Source organism: Triturus cristatus, chromosome 10 (genome assembly GCF_964204655.1).
Source record: "Triturus cristatus chromosome 10, aTriCri1.1, whole genome shotgun sequence".
NCBI lineage: Eukaryota > Metazoa > Chordata > Amphibia > Caudata > Salamandridae > Triturus > Triturus cristatus.
The window spans coordinates 550,477,190-550,496,068 of record NC_140593.1 but is presented as its reverse complement, the minus strand read 5'-3'; the positions used below and the strand labels follow the sequence as shown (position 1 = coordinate 550,496,068).

General features: G+C 45.0%; 1 protein-coding gene across 6 annotated transcripts in view; it reads left to right on the top strand.

The window, feature by feature from the left end:
• LOC146789704 (sodium channel protein type 5 subunit alpha-like) overlaps positions 1–18,879 on the top strand; it is a 975,168-nt gene that overhangs the window by 478,824 nt on the left and 477,465 nt on the right. For all 6 annotated transcript variants that reach the window (XM_085632035.1, XM_085632032.1, XM_085632036.1 and 3 more), the window contains exon 14: positions 13,065–13,303. In XM_085632035.1, coding sequence (XP_085488161.1) covers positions 13,065–13,303 — 239 coding nt within the window. The remainder of the gene's footprint in view (positions 1–13,064; positions 13,304–18,879) is intronic.

Genomic DNA, 18,879 nt, shown 5'->3' with positions numbered 1-18,879 from the left:
GTCGCAAAATGATCTCAGGCAGCACACCAAAGTTCGAGCCCCATGATGCCGGAGATGCTGGGAGGGCACTGTTCTTCGAGGGATGAGATGCTGAAGCATCTTATAGGCCGAAGGTCTCTGGAGTGCAGACCTAGCAAGTCTTGGCAATGGTAAATCAACGCAGTGTACAGGGGTTTGGACCCTGTGGCTCCGATAAGGGATACTGTCCTCCAAATTGCAGGCAAGACAGGGCAGGCCTTGGGAGAAAAAAAGATCTACCCCCTGTGTTGCTGAGCGTCAGGAAGTCTGTAGGACGACAGTAGCAGCAGACTGGTCAGCTTCGATGTGGTGCCTGCAGATGCAGGGGAAGGACTCCTACATTCCAAGGGAGACTTCCTCAGATGTCTTTAATGCACACAGGCCTTGTGGAGAAGCGGAACGAAGCACAGATGGGGCAGAAGACTTGCAGAACAGCGAGACCAGGAACAGCAGGAGTCTTCCTTGATGCAGTCTCGGCTCCAGGCGAAGTCCAGTGAAGTTCAAATGTCCACACGGTCGAAGAGCGTCTTGGTTTCAGAGGTGAGTCTTGTTCCATGATAAATCTTAGGACCCACACATGGGGGAGCCCTTAAATTCCCAAGGAAAGGGTTGGAACGACTTGGGGGTCCGTCCTAGAAGAGGGGCTGGACAGAGGGGAGGATACTCCTCTGTCCTTTGTCCAGTTTTGTGCCAGAGCGGGATCCAAGGGTTTTTGATCTGTCTCTAACCGAAGTATGCAAGGAGGGCACCAAGTGTGCCCTTCAATGCAGTCTGGTGGCACTGGAAAGCGCCCCCACCCCAGGCACATACACTAAGTCCTGTCTGGAACGTAGTCCCACCTCCCTGAGACAGGAAACCTGTTGTTCTACCTTCCCCAGCTCAAGTTCAGCTCCGCAGCAGTAAGACAGAACAGTGTCTATGGTTGGCAGCTGCAATAGCTTTCTGGCAGACCCTTAAAGGCTTTAACCTGGCATACAGAGGGCTCCTCAGTACATGGGATCATACCTTCAGCACCAGAATCAGTGTTGGGGTATGATTCCAACATGTTTGATACTAAACATGACCAGGTTTGGCACGGCCATTATATAGTTAGACATCTCGTTATGATTGATGTTCACTATATGTCTTAAAATGGCTGACTCCACTTGCACATCCTGGATAATCGACTCTGGGGATTGTAGGGGTGTCCTGCTCATGCAGCGGAACCCTCATGTCCTGCTCATGCAGGGGTACCCTCACACTTATTACCAAGCACCCTGCCCACAGAATTGAAGGGCCTACCATAGGGGTGACTTACAGGTTTTTAATTTAGTGACCTTAGATTTAAGAACACTTAGATCTGTCATGAGAGGTGTAAGCAACACCTCATACAGGCTGCAATGGCAGGCCTATAGTCTGGCTTTAAGTGGACCCCATGGGTGTCGCAATATACTCTGCAGCCCATAGGCCCCTGGTGTACCTATGCCCTGGGACCATAGTACCATATACTAAAGACTTATAAGGGTACACTAGTAGCCAATTTTGAAGGTACAAAAGTACTTACTAAAGCCATTTTGGGAGAGGGAGGACAAATGCTGGGGTCCTGGTTAGCAGGGTCCCAACAAACTACAGTCTAAACATGCCGACACCAGTCAAAAAGTGGAGGTAACCATGAAAGCAGATCCTACTTTCCTACAACCCAGCTATGGAGAAGTAGACCATACATCTACAAAGAAATCCTCCATTAACATTGGAGTAGATTAGTTATGAACACAAGACTAAAATTCTAGTTTATGGACAGAAACAATTGTTTACCATCATGATGGTTGAATAACTCAAAGCTACTTGAATCTATTTACAATTTCCATGGTCTGGCATTCCCCCACAGTCTAGCATGAGGAATGCTTGCATGATAATAAGTCCAAAATATGTGTAGCAATGGTTTGAGTTCTTATATTTAACAAAAGATCATCTTATTAAGGAGAGTACATCTGCAGATGAATGTGCCTACAATTTAAGTGTGTCTCGGTGGCAGCACAGACAAGAGATGACCTTAATGCGATTTGAAGGTTACTTGTGAAAGAGCAGCCTGGGCCTTCCCATTTCAATGCTAGGAGGGGATAATGGATGGGCTTGGATCTTGTTGGTCTAGATTGGCTTTCAGATGCCAGTTTGTCTAGTTTCCACTTGAAAGCTAAGTCTTCTAGAGGTGTTTCATTTGCGAACAATGCCTGATGGAAATTGAGGCTGGTGTGATCAATGTAGGATCAAATGGTCCTTATGAAAGGGCTTTAACGATTTTTTTAGACAGCCTTATAAAGAGCTTATTATTTGAGGCGAGAGATGTTCTAGATGCTCTTGCAATTTCTACGATTCAGAAAAAAATGCCTTGGTGGATAGGGTGGTGGTATGAGCTTGGTTAATGGGAAAAACAAAGATTTTGTTATTCAACCCTCAATTCAAAGAATAAGGGACTAGTGAAGTACTGTATAACGTTTTATGGAATAGTAACATCCATTACAAACTTACCTGGCAGCAGCATGGGAGTGCACATGGGTCAGTAGTTCTTGGTGAGGTTTGACTAGAAATGATAGAATGTTCAAAATCTTCTTGATGTCCCATCACATATTTACTGTTATGTCCTTTGACTATGGCATTCAGATGATTTATTTGAGTGTATTTTTGGTGCCTTTGGTATCAAGATAACATCAGAAGGAAGGGGTCAGCTGTGTTAAATGAAAACAGAGCAGTCACGGGTCAAGCACAGGCCTTTGTTTGAGCTGCAATTGCCATGAAATTGATCATAGGTGCCTGCCTTCTTCCTCTCCTAATTTCTTTGTAAATCAATACATAGGTAAAATATATTTTTAAAATTGAAATGATCAGAAATTGAATGGATACAAGAAGGTGCCCATAGTTTCGTAGGTCATGTACATTAGCTTTTTAGGTGGGTAATCGGCCATGAGCAGGGTTGGGATCACTGGGAAGTTGATCATGGGAGGCTGGGATAGAGGTACACGGTGAAAAGTTAAGGTTTTGAGTTTCTACCTGACTTTTTGCTGAATGTGATGTGAGAGGGAGAGGCAGGATAGTTCAATTCAGAACCTCTTGGCATAAATTTCGACACAAGGTTTCCATATATCCTGTGTTTTATGGGAGGCTCTGTATGTGGTGCAGGAGTGGACATTTTATGTACAAGGCAGGTTGTTTTAAGATGCCTGCTTGACACGTTATGCAGTAGGACTTAAATGCGATTCCTGCTGGTAAGGCGAGCACCAGAACGGTTTCAAGGTCTTTGAGATGTGTTTTAATTTCTGTTGCTTACTTATTATTGATACAGTGTGTGCTGCTACATGCACCATGTGTTTCTTTGTCACCAGCATTAGGTGTTGGAGGCCATTGAGCAAAGCATCAACTTCTCTTGTCTAAATCACATGGATTTTTTAAACATTTTGTAGATTCATAGAGGATTGCTTGTTGCCTTCCAGCCCCTTCACAAAGGGCCTCATGTAGGTAGCTAAATACCGGTCGGTAACGGCCGAAATTCGGTAAATATGCCATTACCGACCGGTATTTAGTCAAGTGAGATGTAGGAGGCCAAAAACCAGTTTTCGGTAAATATGAAGCGGTAAATACCGATTCATAATTACCGATTTCTAAAATACCGATTCATATTTACCGAATACATATTTACCGAATCGGTAAATATGAAGTGGTAAATATGAAGTGGTAAATATGAAGTGGTAAAACTGAAAAAGACATGTAGGTAAATTCGGTAATTAAGAAATCCATGAAATTCAGTAATTAAGAGTCGGTAATTAACACAGATTGAAAGCAGGTGGTAAGCATCAACAGTGCATATAAGCAATCCCAAAATGCAACAGCGTGGACAACATGGCCGCTCTGTATGTCATTGCAAGGCGCCTACGTCTACAGGCAGCAGGTCTGAGGATATGGAGACGGGAGGAACGCATCTACAGACAGCGCATCACACTCTTCCAACTGACTGACGCAGAGATACATGAAAGGTACAGGCTACACCCACAAACCATCATGGACCTGATAATGGACCTGCACCCACTTCTGGACCAGCCAACAAGAAGGGCGCATGCCATACCACCACATGTGCAGGTGCTCTGCAGCCTACATCTACTGGCATCTGGCAGTTACCAGGGGGTGATAGCTGCGGTGGGCGGTGTATCCCAGAGTTGCCTGTCCCGTTTCTTCAGGAAGTTCCTGGATGCCATGATGCAGAGAATGCACCACTACATCTGCTTCCCAAACACACAGGCTGAACTGCAGAAAACAAAAACTGACTTTTATCACATGGCACAGTTCCCCCATGTCATTGGCTGTATTGATGGCACACACATCCCAATCTGCCCACCAGCTGCCACTGAGCACATCTACAGGAACAGAAAGTCCACCCACTCCATCAATGTGCAGGTAATCTGTGATGCAGGGAACATCATCACTGATATTGTTGCGAAGTTTCCTTGGAGCACCCACGACTCCTACATCTTCCAGAACAGTGCGATCTACACACGACTGCTTGCCGGAGAATTTGGAGAGGGATACCTGCTAGGTAAGTAACAGTGACGCCCCATGAAACCTGCAAATCATAGTGTATTGAGGCATGTGACTGATGGTTCCCTTTTACTCACCTAGGCGACAGTGCATATGCCTGCCGGTCATTCATCCTCACTCCCTACCTACACCCATCAACCCAGAGTGAGAGACGATATAACGTGGCACATAAATCTACACGCAATGTGGTGGAGCGCACGTTTGGACTACTGAAAAGCAGGTTCCGCTGCCTCCACAAGAGCGGAGGCGCACGCCAGTACACACCCATCATCTGCTGCAAGATCATTGCCACTTGTGCAATGCTGCACAACCTTGCCACGAAGAGAGGTACAGAGGTGGAACTAACAGATTTTGAGGACAATGAGGATGAGTCAGCCCAGCCAGAGGCCAACACAGCTGGAGTGCCAACTGCAATAGATGGGAGAGAGAGACGGGCAGAGATCACATGCAACTATTTCTGAGTAAGTAAGGGGACACAGCCAGTTGTTGGATGTCATGACGTAGTTTAATAATGCGCCACTACGCCATTACAACAAGATCAAGCCAATCTGGCAACATTGCATATTTACAAGGAGTAAGTCCAGGGTTACGTCACCCATTAGGAATTGGCTACGCAGGGCTGCATCAATGTTTGCGCACACGCGCTGCAGTGTGGGATGGCACGGATTGAGCATCCTCACTACTGCCAACCCCAAGCCGCCTGCTGCTCCTGCGTGTATCTGGGACGGGGGGTGTGATGCTGCTCCTGCTGCTGGAGTCGATGCTCTCCGCAGCATCCCCTGCAGCAGTTGGGCCGCCTGACTTGTTAATAGCACCTCAAGTGCACTTGTGACCTGCACCATCCCCCGAGACACGTCGCTGCAGCAGTGTGTCAGGCCCTCCTGCATCGACACAGAGCGCCGGCAGAGTAGAGAAGTGGCAGTTGCCAGACGGTTGAGTGCCCTGGTGTGACTGTCCCTCCTCTGCCGTTCCCGGCGCCGTGCATCTCTGTCAGCATCTAATTTGCTGCACAACAGCTGGATTGACTGGGACATGTCCCGAATGCCCGCTGCCATTTCACCCATGCCCACTGCCATTGTGCTGATGTTCTTGTCCATGTTGACAAAAGTTGATTTCATGCCCCGTATATGCCTCTGGACTGACATGACTGCCTTTGTTTGCAGGCGCTGTTGCTTTAACATGTTGCCCTCGAGCCCCGAGAAGACCCCATGGCTGTCAATGTTTGCTGGTGGACTCTGCACACGCGACCTGCGGCGCCGTCTTGCACCCGTGTGTTCTACCTGTGAGGTGTAGGGCACAGTGGCATGGCTCCCATCCTGGGGCATAGTATTTTGCTCCGGGCCCCTGCTGTCGTCAGACGAGGTGTCTAAGGCTCGCAGCCTGGCGGCAGCACGCCTCCTCGACCTCACACATGTAGGCGGTGATGTGGCCGGTGACTCAAACATGAGTGGCGATGCTGGCTCTGGGTGAGGTGATGCTGGCTCTGGTTGAGGTGAGGCTGGCTCTGGTTGAGGTGAGGCTGGCTCTGGTTGAGGTGAGGCTGCCTGTGGTAGTGGTGCGGCTACCTGTGGTAGTGGTGCAGCTGGCTGTGGCAATGCTCCCTGGGCTGAACTTGTGCTGGCCAGAGCTGATCTGTCTTGCCGGTGTGCCCTCTCTCCTGCAGCATGTCCTGTCCTGCGCGATATCACATCTGTGGACAGAAATGCAACATCAGCTCAGTGTACCTGAAGGGCTGCATTGCAAGCATCACAATAAATTCATGTAACACTCTCACATTGTCCTCTGCCTGCTTTTGGCTAATGTGTGTACCATGCATTGTTGTCCTGTGCTATTCACTTCATGGTTGGGGGTTCCCTGACTACATCTCCCAGAATGCATTGCCTGTCTGCACTAACACATGGACTGGAGTGGGATACTCATTTCACAATGGGGGATGTGGGATAGGGGTGGGGGGGGCTACATTGCTGTGCATTCGTCTTACCTTGTTGGGTGGTGGCTCTGGCAGAGCTGTCGGCATCCCCAAGCCCCACGACGCTCTCGTGCTCTATTGTGGCCTCCACCAGCTCCTCCAGTTCGGTGAGGGCAGGTGCCCTGTTGGTTCCACCTCCAGTCTGGCTGGCCTCCTTCTGGATTTCCCCCATCTTCCTCTTGGTTACAATCCTCAGGTCATACCAGCGCTTTTTGAGTACCTCAATGTCCCTGTGGGTCACTCCCACAGCATTGACCTGCGCCTGGATACCCAGCCATATATTGCGCTTTTCTGACTCCGGCACTTGCAGGGACTGCCTCCCAAACAACTTCTGGTGCTGCTTCACCACCTCCTCCACCAGCACCTGGAGTTCCTTGGGGCTGAATTTCATCTTCCTCCTCCTTTCCCCTCCATCTCTCAGTGTCCTCTGCGTGGACATGATGATTTTGTGCTGCACAAACAGGCACTGGCTCCCTGCCTCTCCTCTGCACTCCAAGCCTCTCCAGAGTCTGTTAATTGTGTGCACCTGCCTGGGTGTGGCCACTTCCTGGTTGGGTGGGGTGTGGTTGCACAGGATTGGCTGTTTCATCCAGTCATGTGATTTTTTTTCCCGATTCGGTAAATACCGAATTGGTATTTACCGAATCGGAAAATAACACTTCGGTATTTACCGAATCGGTAAATGACACTTCGGAATTTACCGATTCGGTAAATACCACCTCGGTATTTACCGATTCGGTAAATTCCGATTCTTGAATACCGAATGTTACCGATTCGGTAAATATTACCTAATTATTACCTACATATAACTTACCGATTCTTAAATACCGATTCGGTACGGTTCGGTATTTAAGAATCGGTAAATTGTATTTACCTACATGAGGCCCAAAGTCTTTTGCCTTTTGGAAAATTTTGTTTGAGAAGAGAGGGATGTCGGATTTGATTGTCCAAACAGGTGTACGTTGAAGAGCCAGTCTGATATTCTTCAGTCACCACCCCTGCTCTGCATCGAATTCATTTAAAACAAGTTTAAATAATTCAGTTCTTAGGCTTTGCCTGAAATGCATGTGCTTTGGTTTTGTCCTAAGGGATAGGTTCAGAGCACCCTGCACTGTGAACCCCTAGAGTTCAGAGGTTCAATCACTTATAGGCCTGTTGATGGATCAGATGTGCAATGCATGAGAGTGCATTCTTGGATGGAAGCAGTGGGTGCCAGATCCTTACCCAATGCCCCACTTAGCTTGTTACTTGATACAGACATCCATGAACATCTGCCTGGCATCCACCGGGAGCCCTTGGAATGTTTTGATAGCTAGATGTATATGATTTGATTTTTTAATATTCAAGCTCTTTTATAAAATCTATGTGCGTAGCTTTTCTCTCATGTTAGTTGGGGTCAATAACTTACGAGCATTTTGTATGTGAGTGCATAAGATTCTTAGCTTTTTCCACCAAGTGCCCTTTAACTGATGTGCCCCGGTAACTCATTGGATATCTAGATTATTTTCCCTTGCGCGTGCTCTGAAACTGTCACAACGGTCACTTGCAAGGGCTTGGAGGGCTAGTACCTACCTTTGGTCGCTTGTCCTCGTGAGTGACTCAAGACGATTTACTCTTGCACACATATGCTTGCAAAAGTCTAAATTTTCATGGAAGTAACAACTCGCATGGAACTTTGCACTCTTTGCCCGGCCTGCCTGTTGTGCAAAATGCACAGTGGCCTGCCCAGCATGATCTGTTTGTAGTTTAGATACAAGTCCTCAATACAGGGCTTTTTCTGAAACAAAAAATGAATGCATCTAACATGCAGGTAGTCATCTTTCTGCATGCCAGAGGCATTTTTCTTTTTCCTTTCCTGCTCGGATCTGCCATCCTGGTATGAACATGTAAATGGACGTCCTAAAGGCCGTCCTAAATGGTGCGGTTAATCTGATGTTCAGAGGCCGGAAGCTGTGTGGCCAATGCATGGCCGGTCAAAGGTTACCAGCAGTGGGGCCAGATGAAGCTCTGACTGCGGAAACCTGGGAATTCGCCAGCCTTCAAATGAGGTGGAGGAAATGTGGGTTAATCTTGCTCTGCCGAGCCCTAAATAATGTCCTGGATCTTGACTGGAAGGCGTTTATCATCCAATAAAATATATCAAGTCATGAGGTGATTTTGGCCTGGGGAGAAAGAGAGTGAAATAGAGGACATAGATAGAGAGAGAGAGAAAAAGAGGGAGAGCGCTAATTAATTTACAACCATCATTGCCCTTTTATTACTTCTGGCCTCGGCCCTTTATTATATAGTGAAAATTCACCTTAAGATACATCTGATTATGCATGTACTGGCAAATACCGAAATAAAATAAACAGGCATGGATTTGTTCCTGGAAGAACTAAAAAAAATCAATTCATTTCTCTTTTGAAATGAATAAATTATGGGGCAGCAAACAACAACTTTCAGGTCTGAAAAGGTGGATTTTTTCTAGGGTCAGTTACATCAGAGTTGATCTGCTGAGTGACAGTTCTGGCCCTTCCTTTGTTTGGACCGGGATTTCTATATTTAGGTGTGGACATTGCCATTTCGTTTTCGAATTATAAATATTGGACCGTGAGCAAAATAAAATTATAAAGATAATTTATAGGTTATAGTCCAGCACATCATAACTTGTTTTTTGGAACTGGTCTTTAATATTCCATACCTGTAAACTCTTGTAAGTCATTTTCTTAGGATAGGCATTTTTTAACATGTAAACTGATCTATATAAAAACATGTGTCACTATTTTTTTTGTTGTTTATTTTTGTGTTCTATATAGAGCACCTTATATTTCTGAGGGCGTCACTGTGCTTTACACAGACAAGTGTTGGTTACAATATCATCTTCACAAATCTGAAAGTTAAGGGAAAGTTGCTGGGGAGGGGTTAACGAGTGTGCGCTCTGAAAATGAATACACGCACAGTAAAGGAGAATAGTGCTTCATATACCTGCCAATTCTGATTTGGGACAGATATGCCACTGGGAATCGCAAGGTCCTCACCCACACAATTGTGGCATGCTTCCTCTTTCCCACATTTGAACTCATATGGGCTCAAGTGGATTACAACATTTTAGCAGTGAGTTTTTTGTTTGTGTTGTTTAATAGGGAGAGTACATTTCCCATTGCCAGAGAAAACAAAAGTTGAAACAGACTTCAATATTTCGAAATATTATTTAGTCTGTGAGTACCTTGACTGGATTAGAAAGATTGCTAGAGGTGGATTGCGGCTGTTAGTACCCTACCGTCTAATTAGGTCTACTTGTTTCTGCACACTACTCGGGGCACAGTGGGTCTGCGGGTTTCTTCAGGATTGATTCTTTTTAATGACTCTGGCTAGTAACAGGTAATGCCTATGGGTAAAGCCTGCACATCAAAAAATCCTATCAATGAGGATATCAATATTAACCAATATCAATGTTTTTTTGACATCAGAATCTATCTGTAAATGCAAAGGAGAGCAAATCTAAGTGGAGAACAATGAGACTAAAAACAACAACAGTCATTGTAAGGTACGAGCAAAAAAAATGGGCACAGCACACAGGGGTGACGTGTAAACACACTGTGTCCAAAGAAGATAGACGTGTTTATTAAACACCCAATATGCTTAAAATCTCATGCATTAAACAGGTAATCTTACCAAACGTTTAGACTACTTGTACTAAACCTGGAAAGAGGAGGGAGAGTCGTAGCCCAGTAGTCAAGCACTTCAAAAGAAAAAAAAAAGACATGAGTTTTTTTACATAAGTATTAGCTTGTCGCCAGAATGCTTTAGAAAGCACACTCCCCACCAGACATAGCCAAATGCTTCTTGAGCTTTCCCGCTTTAGACAAGCATTTCCCCCATTTGTTGTGTCTCACCATTTGGGTGATAAATCTGTGATTGTTAGGTGAGGGATACATCACTTAGCTGAGGTTTAAAGTGTACCCTCATAGCTCCTCCTGCCTCATCAATTTCAATTGTAGGGGAGCATCCCGGAGGTCCACTGCTGGGAGTTCTCACCTGCCTTGTGGGGCCAAATCCAGTTCTGGGCGCTTAGAGGTTGTTCTTACTGCAAAAACCTGCTTGAAAACATCAAAATTGACGTATTGCCCTTCCAGCACCTGTTTTTCCGACGCAGCACAGCATGCAGCAGAAATTTCCATGCACCTTCGCTGTGCAGCTGAAGAAATCGGCGCAGCAACTGTCAGCAGCCACAGAAATCGTGGCAGCCCGAGTTCAGAGCATCATGTCTCCGAAGTCCGAGTTTCCCGCACTGACTCTGACACAGGCCCTGCTGTGAGGCTTAAATAATCAATGTGTTGTGGGACCGTGGCCGAAGAAATTGACACATTGCCTGTTTTCCCAGCGCCACATCGACCTCCAGCACATACGGATTTCCACACATCGCACCTGTGCACTAAGTTTCTCCGACGCATCTCCCGCAGACCAGCACCCTCTTGGATTTCGACGCATCGCTTTTCTCTACAGTCCAGATTCGATGTAACCTTCCTCCTGCATGCAGCAGAATTGCCGCATCACCTCCTTGTGTCAGTAACCAAAGCATCACTGAGTTTTCCGACGCTTCCCTCCTCTGCAGCAGTTTCGCTTTGTGGATTTTGACGCATCAGAGATACTTTGTGTAAAATCAATGCATCTATTGAGTTCTATGGACAGAATTGCTTGAAACCTTTTAAAAGTCATATTTTGGGTTGTGTATGTTGGATTTGTGTTTTGGTCTGGGTTGGTTTAGATAAAGATACTTTATTTTTCTAAATTGGCGTGGTGTCCATTTGTAGTGTTTTTAATGGGTTACTGTTTATGCTATGCACAAATACGTTACACATTGCCTCTAAGATAGGCCTGACTGCTCATTACAAACTTCCAAGGGGGTGAGCAGGGGTTATCTGGAAGTGTAACTCCCTTATCTTGACTAGAAGGAAGGGTCCCTACTTGGACAGGGTGTATACCACTACCAACTAGAGACCACCATTCCTAACAACCATTTGCTCACTATTTCATTCCTTTCTATCAGCTCTTATGCCATGGCCTCTTTGTTTCACCTCTCTTTATTTTCCTTGCATCTTTCTTGTGTCTCTCCCAGCAGCATTTCCACTATCTGTGTTGCCTCTTTGGCGCTCTTCATTGCCATTTTGAATCCTTTTGACACTTTCTCCTTGTTTCGTCTTCATATCTGCTTTTTCAAATTTTCCTGCTGCATTTGTTATCCTCCTGTTGCTTCTTTTAACTATCTCTAACTTCTTTTATTCCCCTACTGCCCTTTCATTCTTTCAGTTATCTCCATGTTTGCCCTTTGGTTCTCTGTGCTGTCTCTTTGATCATCTAAGTGGCTTCTTCGATTCAATATGTTGCTCTTTGATTGTCCCTATTGCCTCTTGTTTCTCCTTCCTACATCAATCTATGTGTGAACTCTTTCCTTCTCATTGTCATGTACAGCCTCCATTATTGTTACAGTTTCTTTCAATACCCCTATTGCATCTTACATTCCTGTTTATAATTTCCCTGTTACCCCTTGAATCCGCTTGCCATTTCTTTAAATTTCCTCCTTGCCTCTTTCTTTTTTTTAGGTTCCTTTTTCATTCTTCTTGTTAACTACAACTCTCCCTGCTGATTCTTTCATTCTTCTTTTGACCCCTTTCACTAGCCCGTTTTCATTTTTTGCTCCCCTTTATGCCTTTTTTATTTTCCTACTTTATGCCTTTATTATTTTCTCTGATGCTAAGTAGAATTGTTTCCCACATAAGAATGCACACATTATAAATTACACATAAATCTTTCAAATTATCATCAACCACTAGTACAGTTACAGGTACAATAAAGAGATTTACATTTAAGATACTATCTTTCTATATGCCTAATGTGATCGATGCATGACCAAAGCATGAGGACCCAAAATGGAGATGTAAAAATAGGAGCAATGGTTGTCAGTCTTTTTATTCTCAAAATTCTTAATTGAACTTGGAAACAGTATACCAATTATGAAAAATACATCAAGACCCCAGATTGGATGAACAGAGTTATCAATAGAGCCAAGAAACATGTTTGAGGATTTTGGTCAGGAGTGTTGAACAGGGGCCCAGGGATCTTGGCAGAATTCCAAGATGTCCATATACGTTTTAGTTGCTTTAAAAGATTCTAAATGAAATGCATGTATACAACCTATGAATATCCTGAAAATCAAAGATCTTTCTGGCCCCTTTTGATATATGCTGGTCACCACTTAGCTAGGCGATAATATTTTAGAACTTTTGATTTCGGTTTTATCCTTCTAGCAATAATGATCTTTGCTAAAAAAAATTATTTCCTCTGTGTTAAAAAAATCACCACTGAGGGAGCTCATAGGTTGACATTAGGTCCCTTTTAGATAGCAGTAATTGTGCTCACTCACATTGAACATTGATTTCTTGTACTTTTAAAGTATCTTGATTACATGAAGCGATTCCCAAAAATGCAGTTCAGCTTTTTTAACTTTCTGGGTCTTTGATCTTTTTAGAACTGGAAGAGTCCCATCAGAAATGCCCTCCTTGCTGGATCCATTTTGCAGAGAATCATCTCATCTGGGACTGCTGCCCGATGTGGTTGGAGGTCCGCAAAGTGGTGAAATTCATCGTGATGGATCCGTTCATTGATCTGACTATCACTATTTGCATCGTCTTAAATACTCTCTTCATGGCTCTAGAGCACTATGACATGTCTGCAGAATTTGAAACAATGCTTTCCGTTGGAAATCAGGTAAGAAGTATATATATATATAACAGAATCTCCCCCATCGTTCTTTTCAAATCATTTGATTGATTTAGCTTCCCAAACTGAAATGCTGCACCTAGGTCATAGTCAATTCACAACAACAAAAAATATGAAAGCATTAACTGTGGTGGGAGGGTAATGAAGGAGGTGCAGAGTGCATGGCAAAGGAAAGGAAACATAAAGTGACTGGAAAAGAAAACATGAAATCAATAGTAGTTTATTAGGTTACTTACTGGTTCGATTACCTCTTAAAAGGGAAGTGCTCAGTGCCTGAAGGAATCCCTCTCCAATAGGTGGAAGGCAGAGACTAATTGGTGCTGGTGGTGCAAGCAGTGAGCACCAGCACTAATTTTGGGGGACAGGAGGTTATTTTTTTATCATCAAACTTTGAAACCGGGCTCGAGAGCGATTGTCACAATGATTGATGGAGAAAAACAAAGGAAAACAGTGGGAAAGAGAAAAACAGGGATGAACTAGAACCTGTGGTCGTGACATAAGGAGACAGGAAATTTAGGGTGGTAGAAAAAAGAATCAATCTAGACTGGTTAGCTTTGGGTTTTCTGCAACTCTGGATTCCGCATTAATGTTGGAGGGCTCCTAAGAAAAACTTTGTAATTATTATTGTTTTGTTTTTTTCACAAATTAAGTACTTAGTTGCAGGCATGGGTGAGACGTACACAGCCCTTTTATCAGTTTTGAGGCCGCTGCCAAGGTAAACTCACGAGGAGGTAGGTGAAGAAAAGCAATGTTAGAGCTGTGGTGTAAAAGGACAGTCAGAGGAACACTGTGACCTGCCCGTAACAAGGAAAGAAGCTGGTGGAGCATCGTGTGCAGCCTCTCAGGATAATTCAAAGCATTCGAATGCTGTACTCCTGACTCCTGGAGAGGGTAGTGTTGAAAAGTTTGTTTGAAGGCCCTTGTCAAATTCAGCAGAGAGCTCGAGAAGTAAGTGTGGGTAGTCTTGCGGAGGGCTGGCACCAAGAACCTAAATGAAGTGAGTTGTAGAGTTTCTAACAGGTGAAGTAAATAGTAATTGGCAAAGCCAATAGATCTCGCTTTTGGAACCTACTGGCCTACCAATTACTTTAGCAATATGTGCCTGATTTAGAGTTCAGTGGATGAGATACTCTATCACAAATGTGAACCCTAGAGGTGGAGCTGCCTTATTTGAATCACAGCAATGTTGATGCAAAAGTCATGAAAAGAATGAGATCTAAATATTCTCAGCTCTTCTGGGAGTTAAACACACAGGGTGAAATATGGGGGAGAGACAGCAATATTGAGTGCAGGGGTTGGGCAGATAGCCAATACAGAGGGTGGGGGTTAGAATCAAGGAGGTTGGGACTGAGGGAAAGCAACAGGAGGGTGTGGGGGAAACAACACAGGTGCACAGGTGAGTGGAGAGCAACACTGGTGATGTGGGGAGAGAAGCGGACTAGCGGGAGACAGAGAAACTTGGAATGGGGAGGAAAAGTAAATGGAGCAATCGAAACGGGTGGGGAGGAGCACAAGTGGATGAGAGAAAGAACGGAAGGACACACATATTGTGTCCATGCTCCAGGGGAGGGACAAACACAAGAAGAGGAATGAAAGCCCACTCAAGCTAAAAAATAAGAAGCAAGCAAATGCAAGTGATAATGAAGCCAACCAGTCATAAGAAATGGGAGTACTGTACGGTCACTGTAAGCTAACAATACATCTTCCAACAGACAGCGCATGCTTTCTCTAGCGAGGAGACTTGGAAAGAACTACTAAAGACCTGAGCCTGGATTAAAAATTGGGCACACTGTCCCTGTTTGTGAGGCAGTGCACCTGAAACTAGGTGCAAACTTGAAAAGAGCCCCCTATTATAGCAAAAATGTGCTGTTCTCAGCACAGAAGTGAACTCTGACAGTTCACGCATGCCCCGAGGACAGTGTATTAGTAAATGACAGGGCTACAGTTTGAAGCCACACTTCCATTTTTCAATAGAGGCAGATCAGCCTCTCTTTACAGAGAGAGAAAGGCATCACTTTGCAGACGGATGCAGGGTGTTACTACCCTCTCTTGCACGGGGATGCATAAGGCTTCCCTGGGGCCCCTGTGCCACCCACCCAAGGGATGTCCTTGGGGATACACTGACTGTGTGCCACCTCTGTATATCCATGCATGATGACTTCATTGCCCCTGCACCCACATTTGCAATGTGGTGCCAGTGCAGTGGCAATGGGTTCCCCCATTTCCCTGGCGCCACATTCCCATGCAAATAATAGAACTCTCTCTTGAGATAATGCTGATGCTAAATGTTCACCAGTGCAATCCATATTGCAAAAGGGACTACAAGAACATCTATGGCATCTTCTATAATACCAAAGTACCCCATGAAGGCAAAAAACAGACAGCATTATTTGTAATATAGGTACAGGTCTGCATATCCTTGGCAAGATGTGGGAGGAGGAAGTCATGGCTGAAGGTGGTGAGACTACTCAGATTGACAGACATCAGTCTTGAACTTATAATTGGGCAGAAGCTGGTTTGAGTACAATGTTAAGGATCTTTGTGGGGTGGGATAGTGGCAGGTTCATAGGAGCTTGGGAGCGAATTGGTTTATCAATGCATGTGAGGGGTTTACAGCTTAAAGTAGAGTTCTGAATTAACCTATAGCGGTAAAAAAAAGGGTGAGAGGCTGAAGAATGATGGGATGTGGACATTGAGTGGGTGGGGGGGGGGGGGGGTTATGGAAAAACAAGGCATATAGAGATGTCAGCCACACTAAATCTTTGAGGGAGTGAACCACGTGAAGTTGTCCACCATGAGGGAGGTTTGGATAAAGGCTTCTGTAAAGCCTGGATGTTAGTTGCAGAGGTATCTGTTGGTGGCCAGGTCCTCTTGCTCCTTAAAGAAGCAAATGCAGGTCACCTGGACTAGGCTGTGGGCAGACTGCAGGCTTTATTTTGAGTATCTTACTTTTGATGGTGGCAGCAACCCATGTGTATTGTAAAAGCATGGGTAAATTTGCACTACACCATGCCTGATTCACAATGCACCAACCATATTAATTTGACCATAACTATGTGCCCTTCCAGCACAAGTCATATCTGTTACCCATGTCTTTTCTAAGCAAAAAATATAAATAGCAAACAAAAAGGGCAGTTATTGCTCGCAGAACCGTGCACCAATCATGCTGTCTTGAGTTTAGCTACAGTCACGAAAATTCTTCAGTCTGTACAACTTTTGCATTAGCGATTGTGGACATTGTTTTATTAGAGACAGAGAAGCAAGGGATCGAGAATGGCCCGAGCTAGAAATGGAGATTAAAGCAAGACTTCACGCTCCCACGAGGCCACTTATTCCCAAATTGTGCTTGTTTACAGTAATTGAAAAACGCTTTTAAACACAGTAGATCGAAGCACAGCCTTGTTATTGACAATGCATTATCTCGATCGAGGAGTAGGAAGTGATGTAAAGGAGTGCTCCTCTTAACTTGTTCCAGGCAGCAATTCAAAGGCACATCCAGCATCGAGGATATCAATACTCCCCTTATGCAGCCTGAAAGTTGTGCTAAAGATGGATGCATGGTCACCATATTTTTGCTCCTTTGAAGCACGTGACATAAGTTGTTGTAGTTGTTGCAGAAATTGCAGTGTCTTATTTGCAACTTGGAAAGTGGACTGGTATTTCCCCTGCCACCGGAGTTAAGAACAGCCTTGGGGTCGACTAAGAAATAAATTACCAGGGAAATAGCTAATTCTATCCCAGTTCTCCCAGTAGTTCTTCAGTTTCCCGAGACTTCATACAAAGCAGCAGCCAAAGCCTCCAAGCTCCATATGAAAGTGAAGGGGGGGTCTGTGATGTTCCCTCAGGTGTCATAAACTCCGACGGGGCCTATAACTGCTGTTAGTGGACCCATCACATTTAAGAAATATATGTAATAAAAGGGGAGTTTAAGACCAGGCAAGTACTTTTAAATGCCAAGTCGAAGTGACAGTAACCTGCATACACACAGGAACTGCACTGGCAGGCCCGAGACATGGGGCCTCACTACCGTGGGGATCTACAAGGATCTGCACTGGCAGGCCCGAGACATGGGGCCTCACTACCGTGGGGATCTACAAGGATCTGCACTGGCAGGCCCGAGACATGGGGCCCCATTACCGTGGGGATCTACAAGGATCTGCACTGGCAGGCCCGAGACATGGGGCCTCACTACCGTGGGGATCTACAAGGATCTGCACTGGCAGGCCCGAGACATGGGGCCTCACTACCGTAGGGATCTACAAGGTTCTGCTCTGGCAGGCCCGAGACATGGGGCCTCACTACCGTGGGGATCTACAAGGATCTGCACTGGCAGGCCCAAGACATGGTGAAGGGACTACATATGTTGGTGGCACAGTTGGTGCCACAGGTTCACTAGCAGTATTTAATTTAATTTACAGGCCCTGGGCATATATAGTGCAGTTTACTAGGGACGTGTATGCAAATTAGATATGCCAATTGGGTGTGAGCCAATGTTACCATGTTTAGGGGAGAGAACACAAGCACTTTAGCACTGATTAGCAGTGGTAAAGTGCGCAGAGTCCTAAAACCAGCAAAACGAGTACAGAAAAATGGAGGGAGATTGGCAAAATTTTTGGGGAAGACCACTCTTAGGCTGTCGGGTCTAACACCTATGTACAGGCACCACTAGATATGACACAGCGAGAGAAAGAAAGGTCCAGAAAACCAATGCTGTGTCGTCAAAGGTAGTGCACATAATTCAACACCAGGAGTTAACTATTCAACAGCAATGCTTTGAGTCAATGAGCCCTGCTTCCCTATCACTGTTTCATTTTTGCACCAGTACCATTGACGAACTGTAAGCAGGGCACAACGACCTGCATTGCGTTTGATGACAATGCAGCATCAGGTGAACCAGCGCTTAATTTGTAAAAATGTAAGTGCCCGGGCCCTCATCAGGAGGCCACTGTAGCTTGCACCACCCATATCACCCGCCAGTGCAGCCAGTGCCAGTAACAAGACAACCCTTAGCCATCACACTCTTACAGGTGTGACAATTCAGACTATTCCAGCCCCTCAAAGCTATAAGAACGTCTTGGGTGACATGTATTAGTTGTTTTTTAATGTATATTGATCTAATAAACAACCGCTGTTGTGCTCATCTCCTAATTATACAGACAGCGCCACTATGTGGCAGGCTGTCATAATTGCCAGTGTTGACAATTAAGTATTAAGTGCCGGTGTTGAGCACCGGAAACCACCGGCTCATATTCAGCACTCGGGTGCACCCTCATCTGTTTAGAAACCTACCAATATTTGCTTAGATGCACCCAAGAACTTATATTGCACTAGGCTTACTCCTACATTTTTGTATATATATGCCTGAAACATTACCCTTTCAGGCATAGAGTGACGCATAAATTATGCAAAAAAGGAAGCAGAGAACTCTGAGTAGTTCTCAGGTTTAGGTGGAAAGTAGCTCCAGTGTAGAGCACTCTCAACACCAGCAACTCTAAATTTGCTCACCTCAAATGTTTGCTTTTTTATCAAAGTCTTTAAACATATTATTAGCACAGTGCCATCCA